The sequence below is a fragment of the Microtus oregoni genome, unplaced genomic scaffold, assembly GCF_018167655.1.
Source record: "Microtus oregoni isolate MIOR12 unplaced genomic scaffold, Mior012 000061F_ref0000440, whole genome shotgun sequence".
NCBI classification, from domain to species: domain Eukaryota; kingdom Metazoa; phylum Chordata; class Mammalia; order Rodentia; family Cricetidae; genus Microtus; species Microtus oregoni.
Genome location: NW_024543871.1, coordinates 1,202,221 through 1,221,861, shown reverse-complemented (window position 1 = coordinate 1,221,861; position 19,641 = coordinate 1,202,221). Strand labels below are relative to the sequence as shown.

At 43.1% G+C, this 19,641-nt stretch overlaps 1 protein-coding gene across 1 annotated transcript in view; it reads left to right on the top strand.

Moving 5' to 3' along the window:
- Positions 1-1,249: 1,249 nt before the first annotated feature.
- Positions 1,250-19,641, top strand: part of Tmem255a (transmembrane protein 255A) — a 53,031-nt gene continuing 34,639 nt past the window's right edge. The window contains 3 exon segments of the mRNA XM_041639894.1: positions 1,250-1,466; positions 8,138-8,280; positions 19,126-19,188. Coding sequence (XP_041495828.1) covers positions 1,409-1,466; positions 8,138-8,280; positions 19,126-19,188 — 264 coding nt within the window. The 5' untranslated portion in view covers positions 1,250-1,408.

Below are 19,641 nucleotides of genomic sequence, written 5' to 3'. Positions count from 1 at the left end.
TGAGGTTATCTGTCAAGAGTCTTCCTTAATCATTTTCTCCATCTTTTTTTTTTTCAGACAGGATCTCTCACTGGACCTGGGACTGGCCAACAACCCCTGGGATTATGCAGTCTCTGCACCTTCAGGGCTGGGGTCACAAGCAAGTGCTGCTGCACCTGACTTTGAGCTTGGGCTCAGTCCTCAAGCTTGCAGAGCAGACACCTTGCCCCAGCCTGCCTGGAGAATTTCCTACTTGAGTTGAGTTTCGGGAGCAGGGCCTTGTAGGCGCTTTTATAGTAAGAGCCCTCGACTAGAGCTCCCTCTTTGAATCACTTTTCTGTCACTTAGTAGCTGCAAAGTCACAGAGAATTTTTAACTCCTGTTCAGTTTCTTCATCTATAAAATAAGCTTACTGATAATCCCTCCGTCTCCTCTTCATGGCTGCTGTGGTCTAAAAAGCCTATCTTGATATAAAACTGTCTTGAACAAAAACGCAAACTGGGATCCTGACATAGTGTCCTGTTCTCTTTAGCTGAACCTCCTTCTAGCTTTTAGGGGGCCGATAGTTCTAGAATTCTCAGTTGTGATGAATAAGGCTGTGTTCTCTGTCTATAACTGCATAATTTTATACACTCTGGTCACATCCCTTCCCAGCCTTCATCATTCTAGACTAAAGAGTACGAATTTGTTTAATCTATCTTCATAAGGCATTCTGCTCCCCCTTCCCCCCGTCCCGACTCCGCAACCACCACCATCCTTTTGATTATAGAGTGACTCTTCTCTGGATCATCTCCAGGTCCATTATGTCATTCTGGAAGCTGTAAGATCAGACCTGCATAAGTGTGTGTGTGTGTGTGTGTGTGTGTGTGTGTGTGTGCGCGCGCGCGCGTGTGTCTGCCTGTCTGTCTGTATCCGTCTATCTGTGTCCCTGTATGCGTTCTCCAGTTCTGAACCTCTGACTCTACCCTCTTCCCCAATTATAAACCTTGTAAAAGGTTTACTGCCCAAGCAAGACCCTCTCTTTAAACTGCAGAGGCCAGTTGGCCCCAGGCTGAAGCCTTCTTTTTTCTCTGCGCAGCTTTGGCCCCAAGGGGCGAAACCATCTCCCTGTCTGGCTTGGGAGGCTGGGAGGTGGATAACTAGGATGGGGAGGCCGAAGGGGGGGTCTTGCGCAAGCGCACGCTGCTGCAAGGACGCCAATGCTGCTGCCTCTTGGAGCATAGGGAGGCAGAAGAGGAGGGAGGGAGAGGAGGGGAAGGGAGGGGGAGGCGGCACTTGGGCTGCAGCTCTCAACCCGAGGCTGTCAGTCTCTCTCAGCGCTCTGAAAGACCAAGAGAGGCGGCGGCGGAGTAGGATGCTCTGCGGAGCGCCCTGAGTCAGGGGCTCTAGAAGGAGCTTCGGGGACCGGGGCAACTGGACAGCTTTCACCATGCATCAGTCCCTGACTCAGCAACGGTCCAGCGACGTGTCCCTGCCCGATTCCATGGGTAAGTCTAGCCGCTAGTCCTGTCCTCAGGGCAGCGATAGCAAGGGGATAAGTGCGCTGTCCTCCGGACAGCTGGCTCCTGGCTGCCCCAGAGCCAGAGAGAGGGCAGCTGGGTTGGGGGTCCTCAAACTCGAGTGTCTGGGAGGTGGATAGGAGCCCCAAGGGAGCGGCCCAGCTGTGATAAGGGTGATGCGCTGAGACTGGAGCGCCAAGCTAGGGTCGGAGTAGCCCTACCTAGCCCGGAGTGCGAGTGTGTGCGTGTGTACAGACTTGCAGCCAGTGGTAAATTCCGGCTGTTTGCGCATCAAAACACTTCCTTCAACCTGCGACTTCGCTTTCGATTCAACTCTCCTTCTTTGCAAAGTCCTCATCACTTCTGAGATCACGACTAATGAAAATTAGACTAAGCAGGGTCTTCACCACCCCCTCAACTCTCTAGGTGCTATTCTGAAATTCAGACCTGCAATGGTGGTGGGGGGACTAATTTACAATTCGCAGACGGGGGTGGGGGCTGCAACCCCGGGGACTGGGGATGGGGGAAGAAAAAGAGGGATGCTGGCGGGACGGGAATTCCTAAGGAATCACTGAAGACAGCCTAGCCCTGACATACGCAACAGAAAGATCAACAGTCCTTGAATATGCTTATTCTTCTGCTCCAGATACACAGAATGTGTGTGAATGTGAGTGTGTGTGTGGGGGGGGGGGGGAGGTAAAGAACACAAGAAAAGAAGATCCAGCGAGAGCCCGCGCATCTTCTGAAGTCGCGCTTTTCCTCTTCAGAGGAATGAAGGGGGAGGGGCACCTTTCAACATTTTTAAAAACTAGGGGATTGCTACCGTCTTGCATCAACTTGGTGACTCTTTGAGGGAGCTATTCGGTAGCTACAAACGAATTAAAAAACAAAAACAAAAACAGTTTCCTTTAACTGTTAGGCACCTTTCCAAGCCCTGTGATTTCGCCGTGAGGAGAAATTAATTCAGAGCCTGAGAAAGCGGGAGGGGATTGTTGAGCCATGATTCACCTAATCTTAAAATTTGCCTTTGATACACTTTAGCAAAATTCATTTCACCTTTTCTATCACACTTCACAGTCTGCAAAACTCCTCTGTCCCGAATTTCTGCCATTCAGTCTTCTCCGATGAATTTGCTGGAACATCCACAGGGGAGGGGCCGGGAGAAGATTGAGCCCAGTGTGAGCTCTCTGCTGCCTGCAAAAGACTCAGTCGCAACAAATTTCGTTCAAGGAAGGGGCCTCTGAAAGTATTATCACCTGGATGGTGAAAATATTCTTATCTCCAGTGTTTTGGCATGTTTACTATGCGACTTGTGCTTTTCATTTTTAAGGTCGTAGTTATTTGGAACTGGGTACAAAATGAGACCAAGGACTGGGGTCCAAATCCAGAGCCCAGTAGTACCAGATTCTCCAGTACTCCCGCCCCCCACCCCACCCCACGCATACACAGACACACAGAACACTAAACGCACTCCTTGCCTTGACCAGCTGTGGCGCTAACATAGCCCAGGCTCCCAGACATCAAGCCACAGCGCTAAAGAGAGCTGGACGCAAGAGGGCGAGGGTTCCGCAGCACCCTTTCTAACTGCGTGCAACAACCACCTGCAAACCAGTCCTCCCCACCCAGAGCCGTGTGGCTGCGGGGACTGAGGCCAAGGGTTCAAAGGCTTGCTACTTGACACCGCTCTGTGGGTTTCAGAACAAGATGAAGAGAATTCTCTCATTTATTCCCGGGGGGCCCCCAGTCGGTCTTGTATTTCTGTAAAGATCTGCGCAACAAGAAGCTAAGTGGGTTTGCTCAGCTCAGGTTCGCCACTGCAGGGAAAGGAATCATAGATCTCACATAGATAAGGTACTATCGCCGTGAATCGTGTTTTGGTAATAATCCACAGGCCGAAGCCACTAGAAAATTCTTGAGCAGAGTGATAACTCTAAGTTCCCACAGTTTGGACAACGGAGTCTCCTTGGAGTTCCCTTGCGCTGATCCCACAGCCCAGGCCTGAATCAGCATCTAGGATACTCCCACTTAACCAAGCTCTGGCAAAGCCACCTTCTTCTGCCAAGGGAAGGAGAGGTGGTGGGTTTGTGTTTCTGCCTTAAAGGGCAGCATTTCTGAGAAGATTCCTTTTACAGGGAAGACACAGCTGCAATAAACAAACAAATAGACAAATAAATAAAATGTAACACACACACCACACTACACACGACAGAACACACACACACACACACACACACACACACACACACACACACCGCTGCACCAAGGTGCCTGCACTACTTTTGCTGGTTGCCTCGGAATCAGCCGTTAGTCCAAGGCTGGGAAGGAGGCAGGCACTTGGGAATTATGAAGAGAGTAATTTAGCTGCTGCGCCCCTCCATCTTCTCCCAGTAAACCCCTCCTCCACTTTGGCAACAGCGCCCTCAGGCGCTAATGCACCAATACTACATCAGGGCATTCTCTCCACCCCCAACAACACATTTGTAATTTACTGAGCCATCTTTGATTTCTCCATGTCTTGAATAATTTACTAAAGAGGCGAGGGTAGTAGATCTCAGCGCCTTTAGGTACATGTTTGGGAGACTGGCCTTAAGGTTCATGTGTGGGCAGCCACCTGTTTCCAGGGATGCTCAAGTTGGGGACTTCTGTGATCCACTCTGCGGCAGAAGCTGACTCAGGTAAGCAAATGCTAATCCACCCGAACATTCCAGTCTGAAAAGTACCCTGTCACCAGCTCCTCAGTGCACAGAGCAGGATACGAAGCATCTCTGCTACATTTCAATAAAGATTACATGACCTCTTTTAGGAGGGGGCCATCAACCAATACGTACAAGGTAAAGCACTAGTATAAGAGGCAGTATCCTATAAGGCAATATCCTATTTTAGAGTAACTCACAGCTTGGCTCCTGTGATACACTATCCTGGAACTGGTGGCCAATCATACGAGTTGGAGAAGAAACCTGCTGTCACAATTTATATACTCACTAAGTCCTTTAGGGCATTAGAAACGGAGTTAACGGGTGATCAAAGTGGGGGGCTTGATTAAGATAATTTTTTTTTGGTGGAAGGAGATTTAAGCTTGCTTCAAATGAAGAGAGGATTCAGATACAAATACAGATCGGGGGGAGGGGCCTTGATTAGAGGGACCAGAGGAGAAAGAATCTGATGCTGTCTGGAAGGGGGAGGCCAGCAAATGAGTGGGTGCCTCTAGAGCTACATCCTGGTCCTCCGGTATCTGGGGTGAAGGTGGGGCACTGCAGAGAGGAAGGGCTGCAGTAGCTCTGCTGGGGGGGGCAGGAAGTGCCAATAAGGAGATTTTGGCCTCTCACTGCTATTGGTTGCAATAGTTGTTGAAACAGAACTGCCTATACTATACTAAGTACCAAGTAGACGGGGTGGTGAGGCTCTGTGGTTTTGACACTAGTTAGCCATAAAGCTTTCAATTCTGGGGAGCCCACAAAGTGTACCCTATTTCAAAAAGTGAATTCTATGAGCATGACCAAATTGATTTGCACAACCCCTCCCCAGACGTTTTCTCTAGGAGGAAAACAATTGTGGGATGTCATTACTTGTTTATTTAGTAACTGCTGGCTACTTATTTATTGTGTATCTGACACAGCAAAAGGCATTCTTTACAGCCTTTGAGGCTATTTTAAGTAGCTCATGGTCTGAGCTTTTTATATGCTAATTTTTTATTTTTTAGAGACAGGGTTTCTCTGTGTAACAGCCCTGGCTGTCCTGGAACTCCCTCTGTAGAACGGGCTGGGCTGGCCTTGAGCTCACAGAGACTGGCCTGCCTCTGCCTCCCAAGTGCTGGGATTAAAGGCCTGCCCCCCCACCCGGCTTTATATGTTAATTTAGTAAACAAAACCTAAATAAGATGGTCCTATATTTACAGAAACATCTAAGGCCAGCCCCAAATTGTACCTTAGTAAAAACAGGGTCCTCCCGCCTTCTAAAATACAGCAACAGGCAGGCAAATGGCATAAGTACATACAATTCCTGCCTTTTAGGATCTCTGGCCACACTTTCCAAGTACCTTAAGGCTTGTCTTGCTAAAAGTAGAAATGGACTTTATTAAGTCAAATTAAAACCACAGGTAAATGGGGGGGGGTCTTCATTTCAAAAGAATTTACCCAGAAATTCTTAAAAATAGTCACTTCTCCAAGTGCAATTAAAATCATTTGATTTTATGTAGTTAAGGTCTTCAGAATGTTAAATAAAAACTGACTGACAGACTAGAGACTGGGCAGTCAATCTAGTGCGCTACGAGTTGTTTGAGCAGTGCGATCCCAAGCCAAGCTTAGTCGGACCCCTGTAGGGTGGTAGGATCTTTGGGTTTTTTTTTTTTCAACAGATGAAATTTCATTTCAGATTCTAAAGCAAAAGGAAAAAGAAACGATTTCCAAATGACACCATGTGGTTTGCTGAGTCACTTTTCTGACCTGGCTCCTAGCTTTTAAGAGTTAGAGTGATATTTGCAAAGAAGACTCCAGGGCTGTGGATGAGCTTAAAGGTTGTTTGGTAGGAACGAGCCGATCAGCGAGACAACAAATTAGAGAGACCACAGCAGCCACACTTGCTCTTCCGGTTTAGTCTCTAAGGTTACACAGTCCCTGTCTGTGTAAGATGCTCTCTGCGTCTTCCAGGGCAGACAAAGGCTCGAGTTCATATGTGCATGGCAAATGAAAGCAAGAAAAGAATGGGAGGTTGTATTAGTAAATTCGTGTTAGAGCCCCACAGTGGATGCCTGGGATACTCACCTAGTATCTATCATGAAATAAAATTAGGAACCCGGGTTTACAGACTCCCTTGGGTGCTCTGAAGTCAACAAGAAGGATAAGGAACCTGCAGGTAGATGAAAGAAATAAATCCTGTCCACTCCCCCACTACCCCTCTACTGTTTCCTTCCCAGAACCAGGCAGTTCACATGGCCAGCCTGTGTTCATTAGTTTACCAAGAGCATTCAGGTTGTCCTTTGCATCCCTGCTGGCTACAGCAGACAAAGGATCCTGCTGTCACAGGTGTCTAGGGGCTTTTCGGTTTTTCTGCTTGGGGGCTGGCTTTCCACTTCACCGCAGAGCGCGCTCCATTACAACCCCATTGCCTCTGAGACTGGAGCTTCACAGTAGGTCAGGGGCCTGTACCAGCTCAAACCGCGCCTCCATTTTGATGTAAAAAGGTCTTAGAATAGTATTGTTTAGCTGGGTACCTGATGAGTCACGTCCCTTAGTTTCAAGGATGATGTCAGGGGAGACCGTCAGCCCCTCCCGCCTCCCTCCGAGCCTTCGGTGGAGAGCACACTGGGAAAGACCCAGGGTGGCATTTTTACATGACTCTTCTATGTGGAAAGGTAGCTTCAGGAGGCTGCTGGAACAGCCCTAGTTCCTGTTCACTCTTAGCTCTCACTACCAACAAGCCTCCTGGGTCTGTCTCAAAGGGTTTTCACCTCCCTTCCCTTCCTCTTTTTCTTCCCTCTCCTCCCAGTAGTGCAGTCTGGGCAGCTTCTCGGCCCCATAATTTGCAGAGGCTGCAGAGAGGCCTCTCAGAATGTCGGGTCTTATGAACAGACAGAAACCAAAGGTTCTCATCAGGGCCACTAAGGATATTTAAAGACCGATCATACAGCTCCCCACTGCTTCTTAGAGCCCTGTCTTCCTTAGGGCTTCAAGAGAGCTGGGTCCTAATAGTGTTGCCCATTTCGTTATTTTTTTTTCCCTGAGAGCTCCTACGTGGTTAATTCTCCCGCGGTATTTCCTATTGAGGAGGCCTTCCTTGTGCCAGAGAAATGCCTGCATGATATAAGGCAGGGCTTGGTTCCTAGCATACACAGTACTTGGTTCCTAAAAACATTTTAAATTGAAAAGTGAGCCTAGATACCATTTCTCTATCTGACTTAATAAGCTTGGTTTTGAAAAAAAAAATATTGGTTGGTGCTATCATGTGTGATAAGCCCTGAGCAGGAAGGAGCATGGGCTTCATGTCATTTGTATTTATGTCAGCCTTGCATAAGCGTAAGTGTGTATAAGTTATAATCCTTCTTAGCTACCTCCCCTGATACAAATCTTTGTGGACTAATGGCCTTCAAACATTTACTTTATTAAGCACATTTGTTATGTGACAAATCTGGCCAACACATCATTTTTAAGTTTATGCATGAGGCAACAAATGTCAGAAATAAATGAAAAATAAAATGCCAGTACCTGGCTCAGTTCTGATATTTACCCTAAAAATTAAATTTCATATCTCTAGCTTCTAAGAAAAAAATGTTCTTCATTACCTGGTGCCTTTAAAATAGTTTCCTTTAAAACCCTCATACAAACACTTGTCGTTCATCATATGCCTTTATAATCTGCCCTAAAAAAACACTCCACTAAGTGGTACGACACATCTTTTATAGAATGTCAAAAACACAAAATTGTTTTGCTGTTATATAACTGCTGAGTTTTCTCCTCTTGTTTGTTTTCAAAGAAACACAATGTTTTTATGAGGAAAGTGGCGCCCGGCGACTGCAAAACGGAAGGTTCCCTTCTTTCTCTGCAGTTCACTCCCTAGAGATACCCCAGTTAGCAACAGGGGGAGGAAAGAAGAAGCTTACTAGTCCATTTTCTCTGCTTTTCTCAGATGAACTGAGCAATTTCAATGTCTCTCAGTTCTTACAGGGGCCTTCAATAGGAGGAAGCGGAACTCCATCTATGTTACTGTGACTCTGCTTATTGTGTCCATGTTAATTCTCACGGTGGGCCTCGCTGCAACGACCAGGACCCAGTATGTGACTGTGGGAGGTTACTACCCAGGAGTTATTGTAAGTACAGAGAGCAGAGGTCAGTCTCTGTCATTTGCTGGCTACAGAGTTAAAGACTCTCCTAGGCTAGTTTTCAATTGCCTTTGAGTTTTTAGCATTTGCTCCGATTCCCTCGCTCTGATTCTTTGTAACTATACAGAGAGGTGACTCTCCTTAGGAAAAACACAGGACTGAAAGAAACTTGGAAGAGTCCCAGTGTCTTCCTTAACTAAGATTGAGATCCTAAACATGTCATCTTATTGTCTAGGGTGTTGATTTTCTGATTGAAGACATGGTCCTTTTTAGCAGCATCCATTTTAGCTAAGTGCTCGCCTTTGAGTTATTTTCCTGTGTGTGATAGAGGCCACCTGATCTTCCCTTGAGTCTGAGAACACCAACATCTCCACTTTTCCTGACCAAGAGCCCTCATTCACTTGCAAAGTGGTCCTCCCAGGAAAGGGTGTGGAAGACATATATTTAATATGTGCATATTTATTCATTTGTAAATCACATACACACTCACAAAATGTATGTAAAATGGAAATTCAAACTTTAGATGAAAATGAAACTCCAATTTTAGTATCGTTTTATACAAACACTAAAATGTTACAGGATGTTATGTATGTTGTGTGAAGTTCAAAGGGAATACCTACAAGCCCACATTTCAAGTGGCCCATGAGCTATTTGTGAATATTTTTGGCTGGATTCTTATCAGGCATGTTTAAGTTGTCATCAGAGCCACTGGTCTTTAAAAAATTCTTTAAAATATGGCTCTTACAATGTGTCTGATTTTAAAACGTGTACAGGAGGTAGAATAGCAATTCTGCCATTTTTCACTGGTCATTTGTTATTAGGATCAACTTCAATTTGTAATTCCCCAATAGGATTTCCAAATCTCTCATCCATTTTGTTAGTCCTCACTTGGTTAAAAGTTGATAATCTAATCTTATCATACATAAAATGGCCTACCATTAACAATTCACTACTTGGAATTTGCCCTCTTTGCAAAGGATGGCACCCGTGATCTGGTTTTCCTAATGATAGAGAAAAGCCAGTCACAGTCCATTTATGGAACATTGTCATTGTTGTTCTTAATTCTGCGGGTTAGAGGGTAAAGACGTTATGCGAGGAAGAAGACACAGACATGCGGCGGTCCCACGTGGGTGCACTTTAATGGAGGAAGGGTAACAGGCAGGTAAAAGGTGAGCGAACACGATGGGAAAGGTGGGGAAAGAGAAAGGGGGAGAAGAAAGAGAGAGAGAGAGAGAGAGAGAGAGAGAGAGCGGGGTCATAGGACCCTCGCTTTTTAACGAGGAATACAAAGGCTTCTGGGAATATGTCCATATCCAGGAGAATGGGAGAATGGTGGGAGCTGTAGTTCCGCAAAGGAACAACAGTCATAACGTCTGTTTTCTTACTTCTGATAAACAGTAAATAAGAATCAAAGTTCTTAGTCCAGTGGATTGTTTGCCCTCCCCTGCAGTGTGTGCAATCCATTTTCTCAATGGTGGAATTTGCTACATAAAAATAATCTCATTTACCAGCTTGGTAACATAATGAGACTCTGTCAAAACAAAAACCCCTTCTATGAATAATACTGTTGAACCCCAAATCTTCAGTCTAGAGATCGAATCTTATTTTATTTTTAGATTTATTTATTCATTATGTATATACACAATGGTCTGCCTGCATGTGTCCCTTCAGACAGAAGTTGGCACTAGATCTTATTACCGATGGTTGTGAGCCACCACATATTTGCTGGGAATTGAACTCAAGACCTCTAGAAGAACAGTCAATGGTCTTAACCACTGAGCCGACTCTCCAGACCCCTGAATCTTATTTTAATATCAATGAAATGATTCCTGAATTGTAATTGTAAGAGAGTAGGAAGATGTTAAAACTGGTTCATGTTTTCTTTTTAAATAAAAATTTAAACAGCAAAGAAATCAGACACGATTTTAGGTCTCAGTCTGTATTTCTCACTCTCTCACTCAGAAGAGAAGAGGTTAAGGATGACGCCTTTAACAAGCCGTCACTGTGAGTGACCAGCTTGGAGCCTGTTGCCTAGGTCACCAATTCCCTTCCACACTCTCACTCCTCAAGAGCCTTTTGAAAAACTGGGCTTGATGTTGGGTCTGACGTAAGCTGAACCTCCTTCAAGCCTAAGGTTGCTAATGGAAGTTCTGTAGTTTGGGGGGAAGGTAGGGCTCCCCCAGTTTAGGGCAGGTGTCTCACAGACCCCGGTTGGTACCCAGTGCCCTTTGTTAAACATGTGATGCGAGAACTCACCCTGTCCACTTCCTGTGGTGAGGAAAGAAAATCAGCTGTCAGCAGAATTGGGTTTTATTTTTAAAAGCAAGTAAAGGGGAAGGGGAAGAAAGAGAGAGCATTTTGGTGGCTTGGAAAGGAATTTACAGGGTCTTTGTGACTTTGTGTGCTTCAGGTTGCTGCATTAGTGAAATCTCTCCAACCGAAGAGCAAATGCACAAGCCAGGATCCAGAGTAGCTGCGGGAGAAGGGAGGGTACTTTTCATGTTAGTGCAAACCTTCTCTGTAGAATATCTGACTGTGGGAGGCTAGGTTGGAATACATTAACAAAGGAATAAGGACTCGTGATTGCTGTTATTCAAGTACTTAATGTTCAGATAGCACTGGTAATTGAAGCAGCGGGGGCATTTCCCCTTCTCCCCCCCCCAAGCCGTGTGTGTATGTGTTTCACTAAAAGTAAACTTAATCAGAGATAATGTTGCATCCCTGTCCCCCCACGCTGGTTTAACTTTACAAATTTGCTCTCTGAATGTTTGTGGATCATTTATTTAAAATGGGTTTTAATTATACAGAGTGAAGCAGAAACGATAGCAGATAGAACAGTCAAAAAATCCATTTACGTTTATAGGTCAGACAGTGTTATAGCAAATACAATTAGGACTCCTACCTCTGCAGCAGTAAGTGCCTGAGAACTCAGATTTGCCCCAGAACGAAGGGCTTCCCTAACTGAATAGTTTGGGTTATTAGGGAGAAACGGTGACTTCCCCACCCAGGTATGAGCATGAACCTTGTACTGAGTCTGTGAAAAATGCAGATCTCTCCTCCATATCCCCAGAGACTTTGATTCTGGTGGACTCTATGAATGTGATTTCTTTTCATAAGCTAATCTTTGACCGAAAAAGTAATACAAGCTAAATAGACATTTTACTAGTCACCCCAGGGAAATGTAATTTAGGTGGACCCAGAGGCCAGATGGGAGATAAAACACACTTAACAGTAAAACCAGAGAGAGTACAAATCAGACAGAGTATTTGGAGATTCTGCACTGTCAAATTGGTCATTTTGAATATAAATTATAGTTGTATGGATCTGTGAAAACATTTCAAGTTATCCTGAGCTCAACTATTTTGTTCTCAAGTCCGACTAAATGTGTTAGCAATGCATGAGCATTTGAATGTTCAAAACATAAATTACGGATAAAATACCCGATTACAAGAAAATGGTCACACATTTCACTTAAATACTAAGACCTGCATTTCAAATGCAGTGAGGTGTTTAATTCACAGTGAGGCATATTATAATAGCATGCTAGCTAGTCTACCTGAGTTATAATGTAATGTTGTCATTCTAAGGTACACACGCACACATGCCTCTTTAAGGATGAGCTAACCTGTACAGGCTGAAATGTAAGGTTTTGAACCATTTGGACTGATAAAGACAAAGTGGCTTGTGATTTTTTTTATTATCCTCCAATGTTTGAGGCATCTTCCATTCCTTTTTATTTTGAAAGCCGAAAAACTATCCACGACCCTTGGTTATTGAATCAAGCTGAAAAAGGCTGGGGCATGGAGGAAGGTTGCTCCATTCATTCTTCTAAATCTTTTCTTGCCAGGAGAAGGAAGTCTGCAAATGTATTTCCCAAGCAACCCACAAGATGGAGTTGGCCCCTTGATCAGCAAGGAAAACCTTTCTGGCTTTCTAGTCTCAGGGTTATTGTCCTGTAGGGCCCGTGTTTTCTTTCAGCACAGAAACATGGGAGCTTCAATCCATTTCCTGGAGAGGGCTAGTTGATTGAAAACCGTATTGAGTCACAGTGGGATATCAGCAGACAGGGACAATAGGAACATTCAATAGTGTAGAAGCCTTCTCCTAGCCGCATGACTTTCTTTACCTGCACACATAAGGACTCTGTAAAGACATGTAAGGACATTGATGTCCAATGGTATTTTGAGTACTTAGGAAACAATCAGGAGCCCTGGAGAGATGGGTTTTGTGATTGCTGTAAATTAAACAGACATTGTTCTAAAACAATTTCTAAACTTCCAGAGTGCATTTTAAGGATATAATTTAAATCCTGATGTGTTGAACAAACTTGTTCAATGCCACAAGTGTCTAACTTCCCTTGTCTTCTTGTTGGCCTGGTGGCATGCCATGCAGAGCTCTCTGAAGAAGCCCTCAGTCTGGCCTCCTGCTGCTTCTGCTTTTCACAGCATCGCCTGCTTATAATTTGAGCTTTTCTGCCTCCAAACTGCCACTTACATAGTTTTCCGAATGTTCTCTCTATTGTCTCTACTAAATTCTGTCTATTATTCTACATAACAGGAACATTCTTAAGGTACTGAGGTTTACAGTGTTACCTATTATCTTTGAACTCTCTTCTATTGAAGCCTCTTATTCCTGCTTCCCAGAAAAGACTCTTATCTTATTTTGTGTTCTCTGTTGGACAATATCCTCATTTATCTTTGTTTATACAGGTCCACAATTTCTTGATCAAAGTATACTTCAGGATGTAGACTTTAATTTTGGAGAAAATTATAGTGATATACCTTCTAGCACTTCAGTAGGACTTTGGAAAGCAATACAATCAAGTTCTTTCATAATTCTGTCATAAAATATGAATTTTAAAATAAAGTAGGGTAAATATTATATTTTAAAAAACTCATATCAGTTCAAGATCAAGCTTTAACACCGAATTGGGCATCAGAATGTTCGTTTAGTTTCCAGAGATTTTTGAATTTCTGGGTTATAGAAAGGAATTGTGGACTGTTTTAGCTAATAGTAGCATGAATTCCTTGAGCCTATCTCACTGTTCTTGGCATCACATCCCACCTCAACATCCAACTCCAAACCATAGATCAAACACAAGATATGCCACAGAGTATATGCCCAATTAATATTTATTTGAGCCTCTGTCTTGGGTGTTTGGGGCAGTGGATGCGAATAGGAACAGGTAATAAGGTCCAGTTGCCAAAGAGTCCATCAGCTAGATATGATGGCCCATTCCTGCAATCCCAGCATCTGGGAGCCTGAGGCAGAAGGAATGACAAGTTCAAGGCCACCTGAATTACAAAATGAAGCTTTGTCCAAAAATTAAAAAAAAATACCCTCAAGCCAGAAATCCATAAAAACCTTCCAATCTGACTCTAATTTCTAGTGATTGGTATTTTGTATGTGATAAGAGGAGAGCAGCCAAAACAAAGAAAACCAGTTATTTGTTCAGTTAGTGGAAAGAACTATGGAAGTCCAAAGGTCTAAACATTACCCGATTCCTTGAAGCTTTTGATGAGGAACCAAAAAGAACCTTGCCTTTTGGAGGTCTTGAAAGCTACCAATACCATTTTTTTTAAGTGTGTCTTTTTTATATGCATGGGAGTTTCTTCCATGTATATCTATGCACCATGCCAGAAGGGGACCTTGGAACCACTGGGATTTGAGGTACAGGTGGTTGTTAGTCACCATGTGGTTGCTATGGAGCAAACTAAGATCCTCTGGAAGAGCTAGCCAATGCGCAAACCACTGACCCCTTCATCTGGGCCTTGAGAGCTAGCATTTGATTAGAAGCAGCTGCCCATTTTCAGGAGACTGGTGGCTCCTTTATTTTTACCCCCTGAGCTCTCCCTCACTATATCCCTGCAGAGAACACTTTCCCTAAGGAGTAAGACCCTGTTGCTTCAAAGTCACTATTCTATAAACACTGACCTGGATGTGTAGCACACGCTTTTAATTCCGGCATGCAGGCAGATCTTTGTGAGTTCCAGAAGAGCCAGGGTTACATAGTGTGACCCTGTTTTAAAATCAACAACAAAACCCACAAGTAGCCACTGACCTCTAAGGCCTCAAGATGTGACTGCTGCTAACTAGATAGTCTGAGGGCTAGTCCTGGCTTTGAGATGAATGTGGTATACGGTTCTTATAATTCTCTAGACTTCTGCTTTCCCTTCTGCCAAATGCGAATGATAGTAACACTTTTAAACTTTGTATCATTTCTATAGTCAAAGCTGGGACACAGGTATACATTTAATGTAAAGTTCTTAGACATAAGGTCTTTGAACAATACGGGAAAGTTTATCTGCCTACAACCTAGGTAAGTGATTTCTTTCATCACTCAATAGATGTTAGTTCCTTGCCTGCCTACCTCCACACATCTTCTGAACCCATATAACATGCTTCCTCTTCTACGGAAATTTAAGGGTACCTTTTATTTAGCAGCCACATACTTCATTTCGTTTGATCCTTGTAACAACACTGTCTCATAAATACTTTGATATTACCATTTTAAAATGTTTAGATCATCTTTATCTATTTAATTTTTAATTTTGTGCTGAGGATAGGGTGGTGAACATGAGCAGGCATGCCACAGTGCAGGTGTGGAGTCAGAGGACAATTTGGTGAAGTTGGTTCTCTCTTTCCATCATATGGATCCTGGAGGTTGAACTCAAGCTATCAGGCTTAGCATCAGGGGCCCTTTCCTGTTAAGTCATCTCACTGGCTCCATGATGCCCATTTTATAGAAGAGAAAGTTGAAGCACCAAGTGTTTCAGGGACTGGCCAAGGTTACATGGTTTATGAGTGGCAGAGCCAGGACTGTGATCTGGAGTGAATTCCTCTCAGATCACAGAGTCCTGGGTTTTTTTTAAATATATATATATATATATATATATATATATATATATATTTATCCTGTGGTCCTTAAATTACAAGACTATGAACTCTTGGGGATCAGGTGTGATGTCTCTTTATAGATTTGACATAAAATTTGTGTTGCATTTTACACAATTGAATGGGTTGGACTGTGTTGGAGGAGGCTGCTTGTTGGTTTCCAGCTTCCCGGCTAGCTTAGACCCAAAATAATTACACAGAAACTGCATTAATTAATCACTGCTTGGCCCATTAGCTCTAATTTCTTCTTGGATACCTCTTAAATCTAAATTTATCCCATTTCTATTAATCTGTATATAACCACAAGGTCAGGTCATGGCCTACCAGCAATGTTTCAGCATGTCTATGCTGGCGGCTCCATGGTATCTCCCTGACTCTACCCTCTTTCTCCCAGCATACAGCCTAGCTTTTCCCACCTAGTTCTGTTCTTTCCTCCCTTAGGCTCAAAGAAGTTCTTTATTCATTAACCAATAAAAGCAACACATAGACAGAAGGACCTCCTACACCATTTCCCCCTTTCTGTTTAAACAAAAAGGAAGGCTTTAACTTTACCATAGTAAAATTACATATAACAAAACAGTTATCAAACAAGAATTACAGTTATAATATTTATATCTACTTTATCTTTTATCATAACTAAGGAAAACTATATCTATAACTATAAATTCTTCAACTCCATCAAAGACTCCAGAAGGATATATTCTTACCTAAGTTAACAGGAAGTGCTTTGTAAGCAACTTCCAAAACTCTAGAATTGACAAAGACGCATTGCTGCCTAGACAGTCACCCAAAGTTCGTCTATACCATTGGGACATGCATCTTCAGCCTACAGACCCATAGTATCCAGCAGATTTTTCCATGAATCATGAAATTTCAAAGACAGGTCTGCCTATATTGGCAGTTTGCCAGTCACTTTCTTTTGTATCCTGCATAATGTCTAGTAGAGTCTTTCATGAAGCAGGAACGCCAAAGAATCGTCTCACTTTTAGTCAAGTTCATCAGTCATTTCTCTGTGGGTCCTGCATGTCTAGGTCTAGTCATGCAGTCCAGGCAAGAGCAGTTTCTTGCCCAAATGGCTAACCAGCTCCATAAGAAGCCTCTTCAATGCCCATCACCTTCTTGAAGTAGCTTGGTGCTGCCAGGAGCAGATGTGTTTCACTATCATGAAAAGTCTTAGGTTTTTAAACATTTTAAATGCCATATTTTGAAGGTCTCTGAAAGATTTGAAGAATACCTATTTAACTGAAATATATATTTATACATCTACAAAATCTAATAGTACCTTAAGGAAGGAAGGATTTATTTCAGCTTCTAGTTACAGGAAACACAATCCTTTGTGGAGGGGAAGGTCTGGCAGCAGGTGCGAGAGGCAGCTGGTCACACTGCTCATCCTCTACTGGCTTGGCCCTGTTCATGAAATGGTCCTGCTCACACTCCAAGTGAATGGTCTGCCCTCCTCAGTCAAATCTCTCTGGAAACACCGGCACAGGTGTATTTCCATGGTGATTATAAGTTTTTTTTTGTTTTGTTGTGGTTGTTGTTGTTGTTCAGCAAGGTCTCACTATGTTGCTCTGGCTGACCTGGAACTGATTTGTTTAGATCAGGCTAACTTCAAACTCACAGAGGTAAGCTTTCCTCTTCCACCATAATTCTCACTTCAGTCAAATTGACAAGCAATATTAACCATCATGCTGTCTTAGGGGAAGATTGCTGTTTGGGTTCAAAAGATAGTGTATAAATATCCATGGAGACTGAGAAACTGTCTGCTTAAAAGATGTATTTGCCCTGTAAGAGGTAATGCTCTGCATTTCTAGTCTCCACAAGTGGCTCACAATGTCTTAGTGTAAAATAATACTTCCTTGAATTCCTCCATAAAAATAAAGCTATGAAACATATTAGGAGGAGAGGAGACAAAACATGGAGATGTTTATGGAATGAAAGAAGCAGTGACAGAATTTTCCAGGTCAAATCACGTTTAGAGCGGTTGCAAAGTTAAATGTCTTTTGCATCAGTGAGATTTCCCAGCAGGTAAATGCACCTACCACAAAGTCCAACAACCCATGTTCAGTCCCTAGGGCCCAGGGGATGGGAGGAAAGAACTGACTCTTTTAAGTTGTCCTCTGACCTTTACTCTAACACCATGACACTCATGTGTGTGCTGTGTGTGTGTGCATGTATGTAAATAAATGAATGTAATAATAACTCTTAAAAACTTAAATGTCTTTTAAAATGTAATACTAAGGGCAGAATGGCTTCATGGTTAAGAGTACTGGTCACTCTTCCAGAAAACCAGGGTTTGATTATTCCCTGTACACCCACATGGTAGCTCACCACTACCTGTAATGTCAAAATCTTTCTCCCTCTTCTGACCTAGAGGACACTGCACACACAAGGTGCATAGGCATACATACAGGAAAAATAGCCATCCACATGCAATAATACATTTTTAAATTAAAAATATGATTCCAGTCACTAGAACAAGACAGTATTTTCTCAGTACTAACTATATAGCAGGTGCTATGCAAAGTTATTTGACTGTATTGTTTGAGTTAATCTTTACAGAGTTCTATAAGATAACATTACGGTACGGTGGTTCCTTCTGTTTTACAGACAAGGAAGGCTGATTAGTCAGTTCTAGATTGCACAGACATTAGTAGAAGATCTGGGATTGCATCACACACAGGCTAGTACGATGGCCATGATTACATCAGTATACTATGAGGCAACATATTGTAACTTGAAAGAATATTGAGAGGGAGAAAAGCACATGTCAGCTGTTGCAGGAGGCTAATCTCAGGAGGCTGGGATGGGGTGGGCTATCATTCACACACATCAGCTTTGGTTTCCCAAGAATGGTTGCTGGTCCTGCAGAAGGAATCTTTGCTTCCTTTCAGTCTCTTCCATTCTTGGGATCCTGAGGCAAACAGTTCCCCAAAATGGTCCCATTAGAACCAGTTCTTGGGTTCATTAGATTTCCCAGCCTAGATGCAAAGCTTGGGAGTAAGATTAAAGCAGATGCCCCTGTGAGCCAAGATACAGCTGCAGGTGCAAAGTGAGACTGTTAGTGAGGCGAAAGAGAAATGGTGTTAAGATTTATTGGTCCATTTCCACCACTTTTTACTTCTTCCATTTCCATACCCATCAATAGCTATTGGTTAGCGATCATTTTCAACTGAGACCGGCAGACTCAATCCACTAATGGCAGAGCCTAGAGGGCAGTGGGATGTTCTACACTGAGCCATAATCCCAGCCACTTAGTCAGGGAAATTGTTTTTCAGGGTTTTACACTGCCATTTCTGTTCACCCTTTAATGAATGCTTTCTGTCCATAAATGAAGCAGAGATGGAAAAAGAGGGGAATAAGTGCTAACATAAATTGCAGTAGGTCAACCACAAATATAGGCTTTCCACAAAGGTTCTTTTCTATTTCTATTTTTTTTCTAGTATGCGTTAAGGTGCTTGCTGATTCCTAAAGTACTTCCTGAGTTTGATTAGTATGCCTGATGCATCAAAAATTGCCTTTGCAAACCTTTATTCTGTAATCCATGCTTCAGAGTGCAAGGTCCTTTTCAAAACCAGATACAGATCAGGCAATAATGTATGCTTTTCACCATTATATGTCTCTTACTGAATCACCAGTCATATGCTAGGTAATGGATATTAAAATTGAAATAGGCAGGCTCTAAAAAGCTATAGTTGACCTTTCCCTTTCGTTTGGGGTCACAGGAGTTTCTTTTTTCAGTGTGAGTCATTGCTAGAAGAGAAAACTGCAAATAATAGGATATATTTTCACCGTACATAGTGTGTTTGTGTAAGAAGCTACATGTGGCTTTGACATTTACACTCTCAGTTCTTTTCCACTATCCTGAATCATGGCCAGGGACTAGAATTACTGTGTGGGCAGGTTGATTGTCTTTCTAAATGCTATGTTGCTTTACAGCTTGGCTTTGGATCATTCCTTGGAATCATCGGATCAAACCTTATTGAGAACAAGCGGCAGATGGTAAGTTTTCACCATTGTAGGAAGCTCAATGTTTATGTGGATGACTAGTAGCACATCTCTTAAGCTTGTGCAAATTTGGCCACAAAAGAAACTGTTATTTCATCTTTTTCCCTAAGCCTTCAGAGAACTTGTCTCATAGTGAGCTGGTGGTAGGGACTGGTTTGCATCTTGCCCAGTGTTTCCTGACTGACCTGCCCCATCTCTTTAAGCTTTCTCCTTCATTCTCAAAAGAATTCTTCAGGCTGCTCAATCAGGCTGCTGTTCTGGCACAGAATGCCTGTATTTCTATGATATACAGTATCGCAGCCCTGAATTTTTGGTTACTTTCATAGCTTCATTTTGGTTACATAAGGGTTTGGAAACATCTGCACAAAGGGTTTTTACCTTTTAGGAGACTATAGTCTAGCGGACTTCAATTAAGGAAACAAATGTAAGCTGGGCATGGTGGTGCGT